Consider the following 18,856-nt stretch of genomic DNA (forward strand, 5'->3'; position numbering starts at 1 on the left):
AAAATCCCATCACTTAACGCACAGGTGAACTCTGACTTGGGATGTAATGTTACATAACAATATATTATCAGGTAGACGTGCAAACCAAAAGCAACCAGGTGACATTAAACATCATATTTTTTTCATAAATGATATTTTTCTTTTTGTTTAACACTGTGATACATACAACTATGCTGATGATAACACCTTCTCAAAAACAGGTACTACTTTGGAATCAGTAATTAGAGGAAGATAGTAATTCCCTAATCTCATGGTTATTTTTCAACAAAATGCAGGCAAACCCAAAAAAATTCTAGGGAATTTCCAAAGGTAAAAAATCACACACTCAAAATATTATTTTCAACCTAAATTGATTCAACTTAAAATGTGACGACGAAGTGAAACTTCTCGGTGTAACAATATACTTTAAACTGGATTTCAACACTCACATCTCAAATATTTGCAAAAAAAGCTGCACGACAACTAAACGTTCTAAAATTATAACACAAATTTTTATTTGTGGGAATTTGTGTTATAGTTTTTATTATACCATCATTCAGAGACTTTACATATATATATATATTTATATGTGCTGTCTGTCTGTATGTTTGTGTGTGTATCTGATGTTATTACATGTATGTTTTGATTATTTTAAATATCAGTCGCTTTAAGAGCTCTTAAGAGCTCATGTTCTTTGTTATTATGTATATATGCAACCCGACTTTAAATAAAGATTACTTTACTTTATTTTACTTTACTTTGATAACAAATAGTACGTATTATAAAACCAGGTGCAATCCACCATTTTCTACATTTGAAAAGTCTGTACCAAGTCAGGAATATGACAGTTGTTGTCCATTCGTTCGAAGTGATTTGTCAATTGATTTTGCCATGTGATTAGGGACTTATGAATATTCATCGGAGTTCACTATTTTTTGTGATTTACTTTTTACATCGACTATATATTAGTAATGCGAAACCATAACCACGTATAGTTGAGTTATAGACGTTAATATATATGTTAGACTCAGATCGACGTCCAGTCTCTAATCGGCGTTTGTTGCTTAAATTGACGATCAATCCTAACGTCACGTTCTCAAGCAGTCTCCAGTATCTTAATCCTCTAATCGACGTCCAATGTAACATATTGACTCACAAAAACGACGTCCGGTCGATGAGGAGGCTCTCATCGCGATGTGTAATTTCAGTCAATTATTTACTTTATAATTTAAGAAATAATTCCTTCATGTCATGCTCTCTTCCATTTAATTTGTCAGTTTTTTACACAGAATATTAGCAAGGTGTTAATGGTCAAATATAATACCTTCCCATGTTAAAATGAGCATGCAGTGCTTGTCTAAATTATCGATAAATAAAATGCCTCTCCATTTTAAAACAGCATAGAGAATGACAGGAAGGAATTTTTCTATCATAATAGGAAAAATGCAGTTATTTTATAAGTAGAAGCGTACGAAAATACCTTCTAAATGTTTGGCTGTTCCTGTTTCTTTGCCATAAAGTATGTACATTGTATTTTTGTATTTGAGGAACTAATATGAAATTATTTTTTCATGCCATGCTCTATGGTAATTTTGACATAAGTATGCGTTGTATTTTCTCATATGGTTAATACCTAGCGTAAGTGAGGTTTAAAATGTAGACAAATAAATTACCTACCCATGTTAAAATGAGCATGCAGCATGGCATGATAGAACTTTGTCGATTTTAATAACAAAATTTACAACCTTTGTACTTTGAAGCGGACATATAATAGGCATTCGAAAGGCATCCATTTTGATTTTATGAAGCGAAAACGTTATAGAAAATCAACAGTTTCGCGATGAGAAAATGAACAGATACCTTCAATCTAAAATGATTAATTTACTTACAAGCAACCCAAACACAAATATCCATTTGTTCAAAACAAAACTGACGCTGCAATATCAATTGTGACGTCAATTATGTGCAGTCCATGTTTTATTGGCCATAAAACGGACGTTGAAATGAGAACAACAAAAAGACGTCGATTAGAGGGCATAGTCTTGGTTGTCGATTTGGATTATTTTTTTCCGACGTTAGATTAAGACGTCTTTTTTTAGGAACGGACGTCGATCTGCGTCTCACATGTATAAATTCCATCACTGTAAAAAGTGTGTTATGATTTTTGTCCAATCGAGACAGTAAACTTTAATATTATAAGTCTAAAGCTAGCCGGGCTTTTTGAATACTCATAATTTAACCGTTGAGAGTTGAGAAATGTCGTAATACACTCGTTTTTAGTGGTAGAATTCGTTTCTCTAATGATTTTTTATCTTTCCTTTTCAAAGATTTGCACAAGGCTCACGAAATGTGAAAAAAAAGCACAAAGCACTAGAGAAATATATATATCGTTTAGTGTTCATATTCAGCGTTTTCTATATGCACATTTATTTGTAACTAGCAGTTTTTGTTAACAGCTGCATCAAACGTGATTAACCTACCTTTACACATTGATGTTGTTGCTGTTTGATTAAACAATAATTCGTCTTCATATTAAGATACGTGAGCTTTTTAAGGTCTTTCCTCTCCGTGAGGAAAGACCTTATTGTTTTTCGCATGTTTTTTTTTTTTTTTTTTTTTTTTCATCCAGCATTTGTTTGACATGGCCTCCCCTCGTTTCTATTGGAGTTATCAAACCCAAATATGGACCATCGGTAGACCTCATTATGAAGTATTACCAGATGAGGCTGTGTAGGATTTCATCATCCCCTTTAGAAGTTATCTCCCTTTTATTGATTTTTTTCAACATGGCCCCCCCTCGTTGTTTTTGAAGATATCATGACTTTATTTAGACAATAGTTAGATCTCATCATGATGTGTTACCATATGAGGCTGCTAAGGATTTCATCATTCCCTATGAGAGTTATGTCCCCTTGAAGCAATTTCTTTCTTTTACATTTTTCTCAAAAAGTATTTAAGATAGAATCCATTTGAAAACGGCAACATGTACAAGCCCAGATGGCAATGTTAATTAACATATACACTCATTTTGTTGTTAACCCTTATAAGGAGTTATTTCCCTTAAAGAAATATACTCAATTTTTGAAAAATTGTATCTCGAGAACCGGAAGTCGTAAAGACTTGGGACCTACACCAATAATTTTAAGTTCATATGACCTTTAATTTGCACCAAGGTCAAAGGTCACCGAGTGCAAAAAAAATTTACGCTGCAATTTTAAGCTTCCATATTTAGAAAACGATAAGAGTTTGCTGCATACTTACAGCGTATAAAATGTTCCTCTCGACGAGCTCTACATTTTATACACTGAGCTCAAAAGAGTCCGACCGTCTGTTCAAAAGTTACGACGGGATGATTCTTAAAAGTATAGTATTGTGTGTATATCTTTTTAAAGGTAACATATATCAACCTACTATAAACTTAAAAGATGATCAGTATTTCAAGACCTTCAATTTGAGGTCAATGTCAGGTCATGATGAAATTTCACCTTGACCTTCACAGTATACTATGACCTTGACCTTGTGATATTTGAAAGGTCAAGTGGTCCTGAGTTGAATGGTGGTAGTCCCATGTCTACACGGCTTCCGGTTCTTAAGTTTGGTATTGCATCATATATTTGATGATTAATTGTGACCTTGGTGAACTTTGAAATTGTCCCATTTCTTTTTCTATAGTGTTGTCCTTTAACTGCAGATCATTTACCATTTAACAGATTTGAGATATTTATTGTCGTTTTAGAGATAATGCAGTTTGAAATTTTTCGAGCGGCGGCAAGTATTTCTGAAACAACAACAGCTAACCACTTAAAATGTTTAAGAAATTGAAGAGATTGACATAGTTACATGTTTAACCAAATACCAAAAACATTCCATGGAAATAAACCACCAAAAAATAAATTTGAAATTTTCATGTTTTGCATTGACTTTGTGAATTTCATAACTTCTATTTATATAGTTGATATTGCATCATTTCTTGCACTTTGTCAAATGGGGTCATCTGATATATCAAATTGAAGGTCTCAATAAACTCTACTTAAAAATGAAAATTTTAAACCTCTTTTTCATCCCAGGTGGAAGGGTGGGGTCATTTAGTGCAAAAATTCAAATTTCTCAGATGGTAAGGTTGTCGCATATCAAATGAAAGAACATAAAGCGTACATTTTAAATTTCAAATTGACGTCCCCAAAAAATTGGTTGGATGGGGTCATTGAGTGCAAAAAAAATAATTTCTTTTACAATAGGGTTCTTGTATATCAAATGAAAGGTCATGATGTGTACATTTGAAATATCAAATTCCCAACCTCCAAAAATTGGTTGGATGGGGTTATTTAGTGCAAAATTTAAACTTATTAGAACATGGCGTTGTCGCATATCAAATGAAAGCTCATCTACCATGTGTTACATATATCATACTTCCGATCTCAAAAATGTAGGCGGATGAGGTCATTAAGTGTAAAAAGCGAAAAGTTTCAGAAGGTATGCTTGTCGTATATCAAACGAAAGGTCGTACAAAGAACATAACGAAAACATCACTTTTACAGGAAAGACCTTTCAATTGTTTTACAAACAATTGAGATACTAGTTATTTCTTTATTTATCAACAGAAAATTTAAGAAGTGTTAGTAATAGTATGGAAGTCAATGTTAATTGATAAAAGAGGCAGAAGAAAATAAAAATTCGAAGAGAGACGTAATATTCTGTCATTAATGAATGTATACATGATATATATATTATATAGTTAATGAACAAACCAGGCATGTAATTTACGTTGGAAAAGATCATTTTTAGAAATTATACTTTTCATTAGTTGATTTTTATTAATTCGTGTTCGAAAGTTTGGGGTTTTTTTGGGGTTTTTTTTATGTTTGACTGTGTATTTTCAAAAAGTACTCTGTTATTATTTTTTTTCAATTATCTTTTTTTTTTATGGTAGAACCGCTTAGAAACTGTCTATTCGGAGCTGGAGGTAATCGGGTAATTGTCTGAGTTGTTATTATTGGGTAAAACTAGCATCAGGCAAGATTGTTGTCAAAGTTTGTTTGAATCGTGACTGTTATTTTTTTTTCTCCTGAATGTTTTCCTTATTTTTATCCATTGTCTTATTCTTAAGATGGTAGAATATGCATTAAAGCTGACATCCTGAACAATATGAAATTTTTTTTTTGTGACCTTTGCTCTTGATTTGAATGCAAAATGTGTTTTTGTTAAGGACTGGCCGGACAAAACTGACAGTGTATAAAATAAGGGTTTGGTTAGCCGTAGGTTATGGAGGTGTACTACTTCACTATTGTGGTCTCGAATATATCTGAAAATTATAATCTTTAGACACATGTCGTGCGTACTAAACTCGGTATTTGATGTTTTCGTGTTTTAATAGACTAATAATGTACTTTGGAAGGTTCATTTGTTTACAGGCTTGTTAAATCTCCGAAATAGACACATATCTCTTCAATCGTCATATTTCTTTGTGTGCACATTATGAATAAAGACTTTATTTAAATAAAAAAAGTCCCCTTTACTGTAGGTCAATAATCAGTTGCACGGAGATGATAATTGATTACCATATATTACTACATTAACATAAAAGAAGCCGTCAATACAATTACTTGCATTAATTGCTATAGTAGACAGTAATCGATTACTTAACTATAAAAGTACATTAAATTTACAATGTTTATAAAATATTCACTACCAAAACCTATGTACAAAATTAATTAGTGAAAAATTTCAAATGAGAATCAATGCAAGCTATCCAATTCATTCGATTTCATTGACAACAAGGATACCCACACAGTTTATTATAAATGCACAATAAACGGAAACTTTCCGAGTGTTTAGCCCCTCCCAAACAATACAACCAACCAAACGTAGGCGAAACTTTTAGCATATATAATTCGGTGTTAATAAATCACTCTTTCTATTTTCTCACAATTAACTATATTGATTCCATCTTGATAGTGACAGTCATAGTTTGACTTTAACATATACAAACGATGTCTGTTCGATTAATAACAATTTTATCTTGTTTTACAATTTTAGTAATATTACACAATAGTTTAATATTAGCTTATCCGTATCCGGAATATCTACTGCAGTCCCAAGACGATGACATTTTCCAAAATGAAGATACACCTCAATCCTGGTAAGTTATATTTAACGTAGTTTCATGTATAAATATTCAGTTGTAAACTTAAAGAAATGCGTAACTTTGAATAACTGTTTTATTTATGGTGGTTAACTTAAAGGAATTCAGAAGTTTTTACCACCGTTTAATGATATTCAGTTTGGTACTAATACTCGTTATACTCGTCATAAAGAAATAATATTTCGCCAAATGTAATAAATGACTGTAATTGAATATACAGGAATTCAATAACAAACTATTTCTTCATAAAATATAAATATATATTTTAACAAAATACCTATACCAAGTCAGGAATATGACAGTTGTTATACATTCGTTTGATGTGCTTGAGCTTTTAATTTTGCCATTCGGTTTATAGAGATTTTTTTCCGTTTAGAATTTTTCTCGTTTGTTGTTTTGTTATTTTTCTTTTAACGCTGAACATAATATTCAAAAATATATGTAATTAAAAAAACATCAATGCAGATATAGGTCAGCGATGAAAGTTTTTTTTCTCAAAAATATTTGGGTTAAATGATAAAGCTATCAATTGTTTCAACGTCTTAGTTGAATTTAACAATACCAAATAAAAGATAAAAGAAGGAAGAAAACTTTCTAGATTAAGAAAATTAAAGCTTACCCTTATGTTAAGTTCATAAAGAAACAAAAAATAATGGCAAAAAAAAAATTCAAGATTTAAGTATGTATATATGAATTTTTCCTAATTATGTAAATGGTTAAACGTCCCAACCATATAAATACTTTTCTGTGTCCATATTTATTGTTCCTTAGCTAAGATTACGATATATTACATTTTTTCATATATTAAAATGAAACTATAATCATGTCCGAGCTCATCTTCAATTTACATTCGTTGTAATACTTCTCAATGCTTTCTGTAACAAAATTGTTGTTAAACGCAGTATGTTATCTACATGAGAGACTGGTATAGCATAAATTGCGCTGTGTATTCTCCTATGATATTCCCAATGAGAGAGAAAGAAATAGAGGAGTATAGCAAACATTAAAAAATGTTGTAATTTTATACGTTTATTACAAATATTATTATACACTACTGGTGGAGGTTACCTCCCCGATCGTATCATCACCTCAGTATTCAGCACGTCTGTGTTGGCATGCATTAACATTAATATGGTCATATATCACATGTTTACAAAACTTTAATTGGTTCGACATACTAAGAAACTCTCTTCAGACATAGATTACGTTATTTGTATTTGGCAAAACCTTTCGGAATTGTTTGTACCTCGGTGCTCTTTTGCATCGTATTCTATTTTGCATTTCATTTTATATGGTTTTATATTTGAGCGTCACTGATTAACCTTTGTAGACAAAACGTGCGTCCGGCGAACAAAAATAAAGCATACTGTCTTTGATGTTTTTCACTATGTTGTAACAAACTGATGATTCTTCATTTAGCAAATATTTACTATCATCACGATAGTTAATCTGGAGAATAATCATATAAAGACAGAGATAAATTGTCCAATCGATGCTAATCACAGACCTTGATTTCTCCGTAAATGAATATCCTAACTAAAAATTACAAATGATAAAATGATGAGTTATAATTTCCGATTTATTAAGAGACTGCAGACAGAAAACGATTTATAAGGTAATCTATAAAAACATATCTCAAGTTATTAAATTTTACATAGTTGTATAAGCATTATACATAGTATTTACCGTCTCTCATTCTGAATTCCGACATCAGTTTTATAAATAAATGTAAATTAATCAATTTAGAGTATTATGTATATATAGGCTGGACACAATAATGTGATTCTGTGTTAGTGTAATGCTACTACATTTGACACTACCCGCTTAGTAACTGTTAAGTGTAGACATTAGATACTCAAAATCTAGTCACCTTATAAAAATGGTTTAAATCGTCACTGAAATCGACACTGATGATTCTTTTGTAGACGAAACGTGCGTCTGGCACAAACACGAAATTTGAATCCTGGTATCTAAGATGAGTTTATTTACATTATACACAATGATATCCTAAACATGTTCATGCGTCTCTGTGAAAGGATATGAGAATATGTGCAATGGGATAGATTATTTCATTTCCTTCTTAATAACGAATCAAAATCTTGAATATTGCCATAAAGCATAATAGAAAATCTTTAACCATAAACATATGATCATCGAGATAGAGCAAAACATATATAATAGCATTACATTCAAGCAAATATTCATCATAGGGTTCGCTTATGTCATCAACATTTTGAGTTTTAATTGTTCAGTATGCAAAAGGACCGAAGTCGTGAGTCCCAGATGAAAAGATCGTCATTTTGACACTAAGTTTCTCTTCAGTGAGACTCGAGGCCAAAATATTTGGTAAAGACCAAAGCCTATTACAAACATTGATAAGCTGACGATAAAAAGAATGACAATAGTATCCGTTAATATTCGACCATTTTGATTTATCTTGCCATTATATCGACCAACTGAAATAAAACTGTTCATGTGACCATGCGCACATGGTATGTCATGCAAACGACGTGTTATTGATCTAACTTTGAAATAAAAATGTGTGATATGATTGTCATAGAGTTTGAAAGAAATCTCTTCTAGAGACCAAATGATGTAGAACTACTCAAATTCAAGTCATCTGCAGCAAACAGGCAAATCCATACTGAGTAGTTTTCTATGTAAGGTTCAAACATGACAAAACGTAAAACAAGTCAAACGAAAAACGGAGCACCCACATGTATAAAAAAAAATGATATATGATTGATATCATCCAACGTCAACATTTGAATTGCAGACTCTTGACTTGGAACATGTACATACAGAATGTGATCTTTCACATATTTGCTAGCATTCAACCCTTCCTATCATACGAGTGTGATGGCACATCCTAGTTTACGTCGACTCCTTAATGTCAAGTTCAATGTGATATATGAAATGCAAGAATTCCTCAAATGAGTTTTTAAATGACAGGGAATCATCAATATGATAAAAAAATGAAATTCAAGAACGTTGAACGATGTTTTTTTTATTTTTTTATATGTAAAGGAAGGTTTTTTGGGGGCTGGATGGAATATTCTTATTATGAGTACAGAAACAAGTCGGCAAGTAGTCATACATAAATAGTACCCTTGGGATAAGACTGTCTCTTGAAACTCGAGAAATCTGATGTTGTTAATACAGCATCTTTTATGTTTTTGTGTTGGATTCATTGCGTTTTTATACGAGAACGATTTTTTGTTGAAATAGTCCTGTTTATTGAGACGTTGTATTTGAGCAATTGAAAATGGAGATAAGTGAAAGGGTAGAAAAATCCAAAGCTTCAAAATTCTCGAAATTGTGATTAAAAATTTTGCAATATATCTTTATAATTTAGTATAATCTGCCTCTGATTTAAACCATTGTTCGAATATACCGTATCACAATATGTATCAGGAGCATAAGACAAATTATTTTGTTCGACCAACCTATGGTCATAAATTTTAAAATAGTACTATGAAATATGACTCAAAGGCGTACATGGTTTTTACATAAAGTAGCATTTCTTCGTATAATCGCAATTAACAACTTAAAATATGTTTCCTTTAAAGACGATGTAATTAACATTAACGTGAACAAATTTATTGAAATGTGACATTGTTATTTGCAATGTTTTATATAAGAGAATATCAATCTATCTATGATTGATGAAACATATTTCAGATCTATTGTAACAATTCACCAGAGATTTAAAACCATTAATCAACGAGCTGTTGAAATACAATCCCCCTGCAAAGGCGAACAATGCAACAGTAGACGTGCTGTAACAAGACAAATTGACACAAACAAAGAGAAATATAGCTTTTGGTAGACGAGTAATACCTTTCCTTGTCGGTTTTATTGCATTTGTTAACATCGGTTAACTATATTAAGATAACAGGGGAGTGCATGATGTATACAGTAGCATGGAGATTGTCTATCTTTACTCAATATATACTAATGATAATAATAAAAAAAATACTGATAATAATAATAATAATAATAATAATAATAATAATAATAATAATAATAATAATAATAATAATAATAACAATAATAATAATAATAATAATGATAATAATAATAATAATAATAATAATAATAATAATAATAATAATAATAATAATAAAAATAATAATAATAATAATAATAATAATAATAATAATAATAATAATAATAATAATAATAATAATAATAATAATAATAAGCATATTTATTATTACAATACACAATATATACGATACATAAAGACAATACCAACACATATATGGTATAAGATATTGGCATTATTATTAGTGCAGTATCATTAAGTGTATAAAAAAAATTGCTGATATTTTATTAGTGATAACCCATGAAATCTCTAAAGCTTGTGTCCAATGGGATGCCTTCATGTAAACGGCTTATAGTTTCGACATACATAAAAAGATAACACACAAATAAATATGACATTAAAAAATATTATACATAATATAAAAAGAAGTCTGAAGAAGCCGCACTATAACTTTTGGTCAAGTGCTCTTTGACCATAATTTTGAAATCCTTTTTTTTTCTTATTTTTTAAACATTAATTGGCAACATATTCCAATCTTGTATACCATTAAAATAAAATGTGTCATTTTGTTGACTCTTTACTGGAGGAACCCAGAAATTATATTCACTATTTCGTGTGAAATGATGATGTACATGTCTCACCTTTATAAAACTTGAATACTTAAGAATGACCACTTCGCTTGCCACATAGTCATGTAGTCATATAGTATATTGTTAACATCATGCATAGCTACAATGAATCGTCATTTGACAAATATAATTAAAGGTAAAATACTAAAATAATGAAAGCAGGAACTACATATAGAATATTATCTGTACCTGTCGACGGTATCATGTAATTATGTTTCCAATAAAGAACTTACCAGAAACAATGTAACTTTGAACCACATACTTTCTCGGAAAATTGGATACATATCAGTTTGACAAACACTTATTTAGATCGTTGATGACCTTAATATTTCCTTAACAATACTTCGTGTTTCAAACGTTTAGCTAATTTGATAGAGTTATCGCCCTATAGTGTTAGGTACTACCTAAAATGCAGCGTAACACATATTTTGAATTCTATGTCGTCGACTTTCTCATTTGTGAATACATTAATGTTCGGTAGATTTGTAAGTAGCAGACAATTATATTCAATGGAATGATAACACAAGGATTCTTAGATTTGATTACATTGTTTTCCAAACATCATGCACATAATAAATTGTCTGGTGGTTAATGTGGATTCCCTTGACAGTTTTCTTGTGATAATAACAAGTTTGTTGTCCCGAAGATACCAACTAATACCAAAGTCTTTGTTCGAACAATATATGCTATCTCAGGGACAGCAAACTTTCTATGTTTCTCATAACCAGTCAACAAGTGATTAATATTGTTTTCGTCATGATGTATAGCCATTATGTGCTAACGTGACGGTAAGAAACAATAAATCAAACAATCAATAATCCTTTGATTGAAAAGTAACATTTCATTTGATCTCTTTAATATTGTGGTATTGGTAAAATAAAACCAAAAGGTTAAACATGCTTATTATCCTGAAAATGTAGACTTCTTATAAAATACCTTCAACAATATTTTACTCTTTAGTTTTAAATTGTCAACAGTATAAGTCATATTTTACATTTTCGAATATATTTAGCATTGATAAGGTCTTTCCTTATTTTGATATTCTATGCATAACTCGACAGTCTTACACCTTCTCAAATACTTACGAATCATCTTTTGATCTCTAACGTACAATTTTAATGATTTAATTTGAAAAGAATTTATAAAGCCAAGTCCCGAAATCCATTTTCTGATACGTACAAGTTTCCAAAATAAACTATAAAAGAGGGACGAAAGATACCAAAGGGACAGTCAAATTCGTAAATCTAAAACAAACTGACAACGCCATGGCTAAAAATGAAAAAGACAAACAGAAAAACAATAGTACACATGACACAACATAGAAAACCAAAGAATAAACAACACGAACCCCACCAAAATTTAGGGGTGATCTCAGGTGCTCCGGAAGGGTAAGCAGATCCTGCTCCACATGCGGCACCCGTCGTGTTGCTTATGTGATTACAAATCCGGTAAATAGTCTTATTCGGTAGGTCAAATTCATGAAAGGGAAGGGGATTGTAGTTACTACGTAAGGAACATATCCGATATCATTTATGAAACGGTTATTCCATAACGGTCAACCAAGTCGTGATGGCGTCCGTAAAATTTACGAAGGGATGATTTCAACTTCACATATAAACGCACATATGATAAACTGTGATCGAGCAAACAATAGATGTTTTAGAATAGATGCTAAAATCTTCCTTGTCTTTTTTTAAATTTGTGATGTATTATTTAGTATGTATTTAATGTGTCATTTTACTTTCATGTTTGCCACCAACTCCTTTCTGGTATAATAGTTCATCGTTTAAATAAACTGTTATTGACATATATTCGTTTTTAAATTTATGTTAAGGAGATATAGTAAGATTGCAAATGAGACAACTCTACCAAAGTGGATAAAACAACTATTAGTCGAACGACTTCAAATTAAAAAAAATATCATAAAAATAGACATGTATGGTTATGTTAATAATTGAAAATTAACACTTCTAGAACACGTCTTCGAGTGTCATTAGTATTTTATCAATCACTGTTTACCCTTCCAAAACAGATCAGTTGTATCCCAGTGTATGGTGGTAGTGCTCTGTGTTTTGTGGACTTAAGACTGTGATGTGTGATTCTCTGACTTACCAGTGTTGATTGTTCCCTTGGTATCTTCTTTTGTTGCTAAGTTGTTGTTGCAGATAACGATCCATGTTAATGAAATTTTTTGAAGATGTTATAACCATGTAAAATTTCGCAAGTGATCCAATGTTTTTTACATCGGAACATCGCTACAACGTATCAAATGTTAAATTGAAACCCTTTAACGGGCGAAAACACTTAAATGTAGGATTTCTTTACGACTTTGGGTGATATGATTAACACATTTTTTGCGACATGGTGTATATGGTCTTGTATATGACGGAAAGGCTATATTGTGTGATCTACATACGATTTAAACCAATGATATCCTTGATAATTACCATCAACACTGCCATCAATATTGTATTTCAACTCACAAGATCTATTGTAATCTATGATTTGCTACAAATTATCCGTAAACAAGGTTTTCTGGGGCACAAGTTTGTTTAATTATTACTTAACCAGACGTGAGAACGACGATTTAGTTCAGTCTGTGATACTAAGTATTTCGGTTAACTATTTATTAACACGTACATGTTTTATGAGATTCTTACTCGTGTGGTAATTGATCAGGCTTGTTCTTGAAACAAAAATGAAATATTACTGGTGAAATGCTGTTGGGACAAATAAAATGATTTATTCGAAACGTTGACTGGTAAGTATATTTGATGAAGTAAATACTGGATTACATGAAATATGTCATTTCCCGCCGATAGTCCCCATCGAGGTCAATCATGGATTAAAATTTCCTTGGTCATCAAATTGATTTAAAACATACATTTAGGACAATGGTGTGCTTCTTGTAGTATATATGGGTTATTATCGCTGCATTGAAGACCTTTTGGTGACCTGCTGCTGTTGTTTTTGTCTTTGGTCGGGTTGTTGTCTCTTTGACACATTCCCCATTTCCATTCTTAATTTTATTTTATATTATATTGTACTAACTTTCTGACATGCGAAGGCCAAAAAGAAAAAGGAATATCCCAAAAAATACTGAACTCCAAGGAAAATTATAGCGTAAAGTCCCTAATCAAATGGCAAAATCAAATGACAAAACACATCAAACGAATGAACAACAATTGTCATATTCCTCATTAGGTACAGGCATTTTCAAATGTAGAAAATCGCATACATTTACATCTGGTTGAAAAGACGAATATTGTAATGAAACCATACGAGCTCATTGAAGTTTCTATTAAGGAACTACTCTCTTACACTTCAACATTTATTGTATCGGCTTAGTTAACTAGGCCAATTAAACATTTAAAATGTCAAAGCAAACAAATCGGGAAAAACAAATCTATTTGTTATAATGACAGCTCAGTCATAAATCAAATATGCATTTATCAAAAATTAAACATTTTGCTAACAACATTGCTCTGGAGAAATCATTAGTACTTATAATAAGTTTGCGTAAAACAGCAACAAGACAACACAAAAAAGTAAAAGTCATTACGTCAGTATACATGTGCAGTCTTTGATAAAAGACCACATTCTACAAAATATATTAAGCACTAAATTTGCTCGAGTAGTATCGAAAAGTTTTCAATAAATTTATTCGAGCTACACTAGATCTATAACCAACTCAGGTTTAAAAGATAAAATGCTAAACACATATAATTATTGACACCCAATGACTAGGTTGTAGGCCTGGCTCATCAACATGTGTCAATGTTAAAATACTAAGCAATTATCAATGTGATGAAAGGTTAAGCGTCGTCTTCAAATGTTTTCGCGATTAACTGGACTCGAGATTTAGGAGCTCCACCCATCAACTGACAGGCTCTTATTACGGTGTCAATATATAGACAGTTGTTTAATTTAGGATTTTAGTATCTTTTCGTCTGTCTAGTTTGTTTGACCACACATAAATCTTGGTATATATCATCCTTGGTATCATATATTTCGCTAGGATGCGGTTTTTATAATCAGCTTATTGATTTACATTGTAAAAGAAGTACTCGAGGTACCTTTTCTATAACTTGTGTCTTTTCGTGTGTCATGTGCTCGTTGTTATTTTGTTTTAATTTTTTTAAGGGGATACAGTTTTTCTTCTTTTCTTCTTTATTTGCTTTATATGATACATGTGAATGTGTGAGTACAATCTATTATATTAAGAAATTATTCCAGTTTGATATCTTTTGTGAAGCTATGGTGAGTAGATACCAAGGAATCGCTTTGACCAACACAGACACATATTCATTCAATATAAAAAGTGTCTGCTGCTGTCTCTATTACTTTTATGTATACACAATAGTTGAAATAATTGAAAGATGAAATCATAAGATGACCTTCGTTATATACCTCTCGATGGTAATTATTGACTCTTTATACAATATTATTCATTAACTCGTCAATCAGTGCAACTTTATTGGAATCGATATAAGTACAAATTAAGACCTTACATTCCTCTTGTCAATATTGAGAGGATGGATTGCAATTCTCTTGAAGAATATGTAGTTAGTAACTATTTTTCAGTGATATATGTGAATATATTTTAAGTATAATAATCGTTTTTCAATCGCCAATAAATGATCACATCCTAATTGAGAAGAAGTAAATTCAATTTCCTCTGAATTTATCTCAGACTATGGTCATTTTCAAAAAGCTTTTCAAACATCCCTTTGTATTGCAAGATTTAAATGTAAACTGTGATGTTTTGACAACATTGTCACATTTTTTTTTATAGTTATGCAAGTTTTAAATAACACAAATCTGACGTTCCGGTAGAATTTTGACACATTCAAGTATTGTTTTTTTTAAATGTTTAGAAATAAAGTACCACGTCAGGAGCCTCTTGTCTTTGTTAGTCTTGTATGTTGTTTTTTTTAAATTTTAGTTCATTTATGTGTATTGGAGTTTAATGTGACTATCATTTCCATTGAACTAGTACACAATTTGATTTAGGGGCCAGCTGAGAACCACTAACGGTTTTGGAATATTCTCGCTGCGTTGAAGACCCATTGGTGGTCTTCGGCTGTTTTCTGCTCATCGGTCAGGTCGTTGTCTCGTTGACATATTCCCCATTTCCATTCTCAATTCTTAGCATTTATCAGGTACACAAGAGACACAAAATGTGATAATGAAATATGATATTCCAAATAATCACAGATAAAATGTCTTCTTCAAAAGCGAGTTTTTGTATGACTCTAAATGTTCATAGGAACACTTATTTGATAATTTGCAAGGAGAAATACATTATCTTTTATTCTCATTTCGAAGAATCTAAATAAACATTCCACTTTGTAAATTGAATTATTAAAATGGCTTAGAACTCAAAAACTATGTCTGAAATATGACATTAGAATGGATAGGTTGTGTCAACTAACAATACAAAATATCTACACCATCAAGCAAAAACCAATAGAAAGGAAGTGTTCCTCGGTTTTATAGCTGATACAGTAACTATAAGAATAAAACGACAACTTATTTGAAATGGCTTCCTGTATTAGTTAATCTAAATTATTTTTGTCAAGTAGAATCATTAAGTACAAACTATATAAATAAGAAGATGTGGTATGAATGCCAATGCGACAACTCTCCATCCAAGTCAAAATGTGCAAAAAGTAAACAAACATAAGTCAAAATACCGCCTTTAACACGGAGGTTTTGGTCACCCCAACCATCAAGCAATAAACGGCACACAAATGACGAGTTTAAACAATTCAAACAAAAAACTATCGGTCTTATCTATATTTAATTCGAAAAACACGTAAAAACCACACATAGTTTTTGAGTTCTAAGTCATTTTAATAATTCAATTTATAAAGTGGAATGTTTGTTTAGATTCTTCGAAATGAGAATAAAAGATAATGTATTTCTCCTTGACGGCAAACGCTGAGCAGAGCACCTGACTTGAGTTCAAGTCAGTTGCATACAAATGATGCGGGTTTAAACGTTTTAACAGGCGCAAGCAAATCTTCATTCTAAACTGAAACAGTCGTGTTAGAGTACATCATTTTAAAATATCAATTAAAATACCTAGACTCGACCAAAAAGGCATATAAACGAAAAAGGTACATATATACTGAAACAATAAGTTTGATCCAGGCCACGATATCATTACAATATTAAAAAAAAAAGAGATTAAGAACAATGTCAAAAGGACTACTTTAACTTTGGACAACATGGCATATAATAATATTACGTACTCAGGTAAATTTAATCAAAATAGAAGTTGGTGAACATTATAAAAAATGAGACGAGATATCACATAAAAAAGAGTAAATATTGAATAACAGAAATTCATTACAAATTGTGTAAACGGGTGAAATTACAGGATGATTTTAGAGTTCTCACATTTACTGAAAGCTAGTTTAAAGTCAAAATAAAAGTCTAAAATCAATTAAAACACATCCCGGTGACTAATTGTTTAAACGTTATATGGACTATGAAAGAAGACATGACTTATGCAATGCCAAAATAAACGTATCGACAGACCATAAGGATTAAGATGTAGATTTGATATTTTTCTATATAGATAAAGCAATCTCTAAATAGAAAATAAACCTATTGGATTACTATGGATTCGTAATTATACTAACTTTCGTAGAATTCGTGGATACCAGTTGACTACGTAAATAATTTTAAATTTTTTAACGAATTAAAATTTTCTATACGATTGTGTGCAGAATTTAAACAAATCCACGAAATCATATATCGATTTGAAAAAGTGTGTCTCAATCAATGAATTTTAGTACCAAAGAAGACAAAAATTCTAAGTAGTAGGTAATCAATGCTCTTCCACATCATGCATATGTTTCATTGTTTAGAGTGCAACTGGTGCGTTCGGTGTATCAAATAATACGCGTATTACTATATCGAGTTCATGCATGGTTTTTTTTTATCTGGAAGGAAACTAAAGCAAACAGCGTTGTTTTATTCTTGGTTGTGTAGAAAATTCAGTAAATTCGAGGTATTTTGCATGGGCCGATGAAATAACGGGTCAGTTTAAAATCTAATCGTGTTGTATGCTATGCAACTACCTTAAACGTTATTTTTAGCAAATGTGTCTCATATTCTACTGCATGATCAAACCTTAATTAATTTACTCTATCTCAACTGTCAATTTGAGAGGGAATCACTTGTGACTGTACAAATTCCGTATTTCGTCGAAAACCCTAATGTCTGCTCTATCATAACAAATAACCACTTGTTGAATAAACTATTGCAGATATCGTCCTTTAGTGGCTTTTCACAAATGTTTGAATAGAAGCAATCATCCTAAGATAAATAATAAAGAAAATTACATTCATACATTTAAAAAATTTCATACCCTACGGGACAGACAGGTTAATCAAAAACTTTTTATATAATATCAAGAGTTAAATTTCAATCGGTGAGCCTCGCGTTTCAAATTTGTAGATTCAACTGTCTCGGTTGGAGAAATATCTTAACAGAGAGAATACAGATATGTATCTATACGGTAAAGGTATCAGCCAAAATACTTTTAACTTAACAGACAGTCTTTTGTCTCCAATCTGTACGGTACATATGTTACTAAAGATAAAGGATACTACAGATACAGTTAAGTCGGCTTCATATCTTGGCTTACATCTAGAAATTGACAATGAGGGTAGGTTGAAAACAAAACTTTACGAATAAAGAGATGAGTTCAGCTTTCCAATTGTGAACTTTCCATTTCTAAGTAGAAACATTCCAGCAGCACCTGCATACGGGATATATATCTCCCAATTGATACGATATTCCCGTGCTTGCATTTCCTATCATGATTTTTTTGATAGAGGGTTGCTGCTCACAAGGAAGCTATTAAACCAAGAGTTTCAAATGGTGAAGTTGAAATCATCCCTTTGTAAATGTTACGGACGCGATCATGCGTTGGTTGACCGTTATGGAATAACCGTTTCACAAATGATATCGGATATGTTCCTTACGTCGTAACTACCATCCCTTTCCCTTTCATGTATGTGACCTACCGAATTAGACTATATA

The 18,856-nt window shown here is 31.3% G+C and overlaps 1 protein-coding gene across 1 annotated transcript in view; it reads left to right on the forward strand.

Moving 5' to 3' along the window:
- The first annotated feature begins 5,911 nt into the window (after positions 1-5,911).
- The window catches only part of LOC134683348 (uncharacterized), a 42,537-nt gene continuing 29,592 nt past the window's right edge, over positions 5,912-18,856 (forward strand). Inside the window, exon 1 of the mRNA XM_063542597.1 lies at positions 5,912-6,118. Within this exon, the coding sequence (XP_063398667.1) occupies positions 5,970-6,118 (149 nt within the window). The 5' untranslated portion in view covers positions 5,912-5,969. The remainder of the gene's footprint in view (positions 6,119-18,856) is intronic.

Source organism: Mytilus trossulus, chromosome 9, assembly GCF_036588685.1.
Source record: "Mytilus trossulus isolate FHL-02 chromosome 9, PNRI_Mtr1.1.1.hap1, whole genome shotgun sequence".
NCBI lineage: Eukaryota > Metazoa > Mollusca > Bivalvia > Mytilida > Mytilidae > Mytilus > Mytilus trossulus.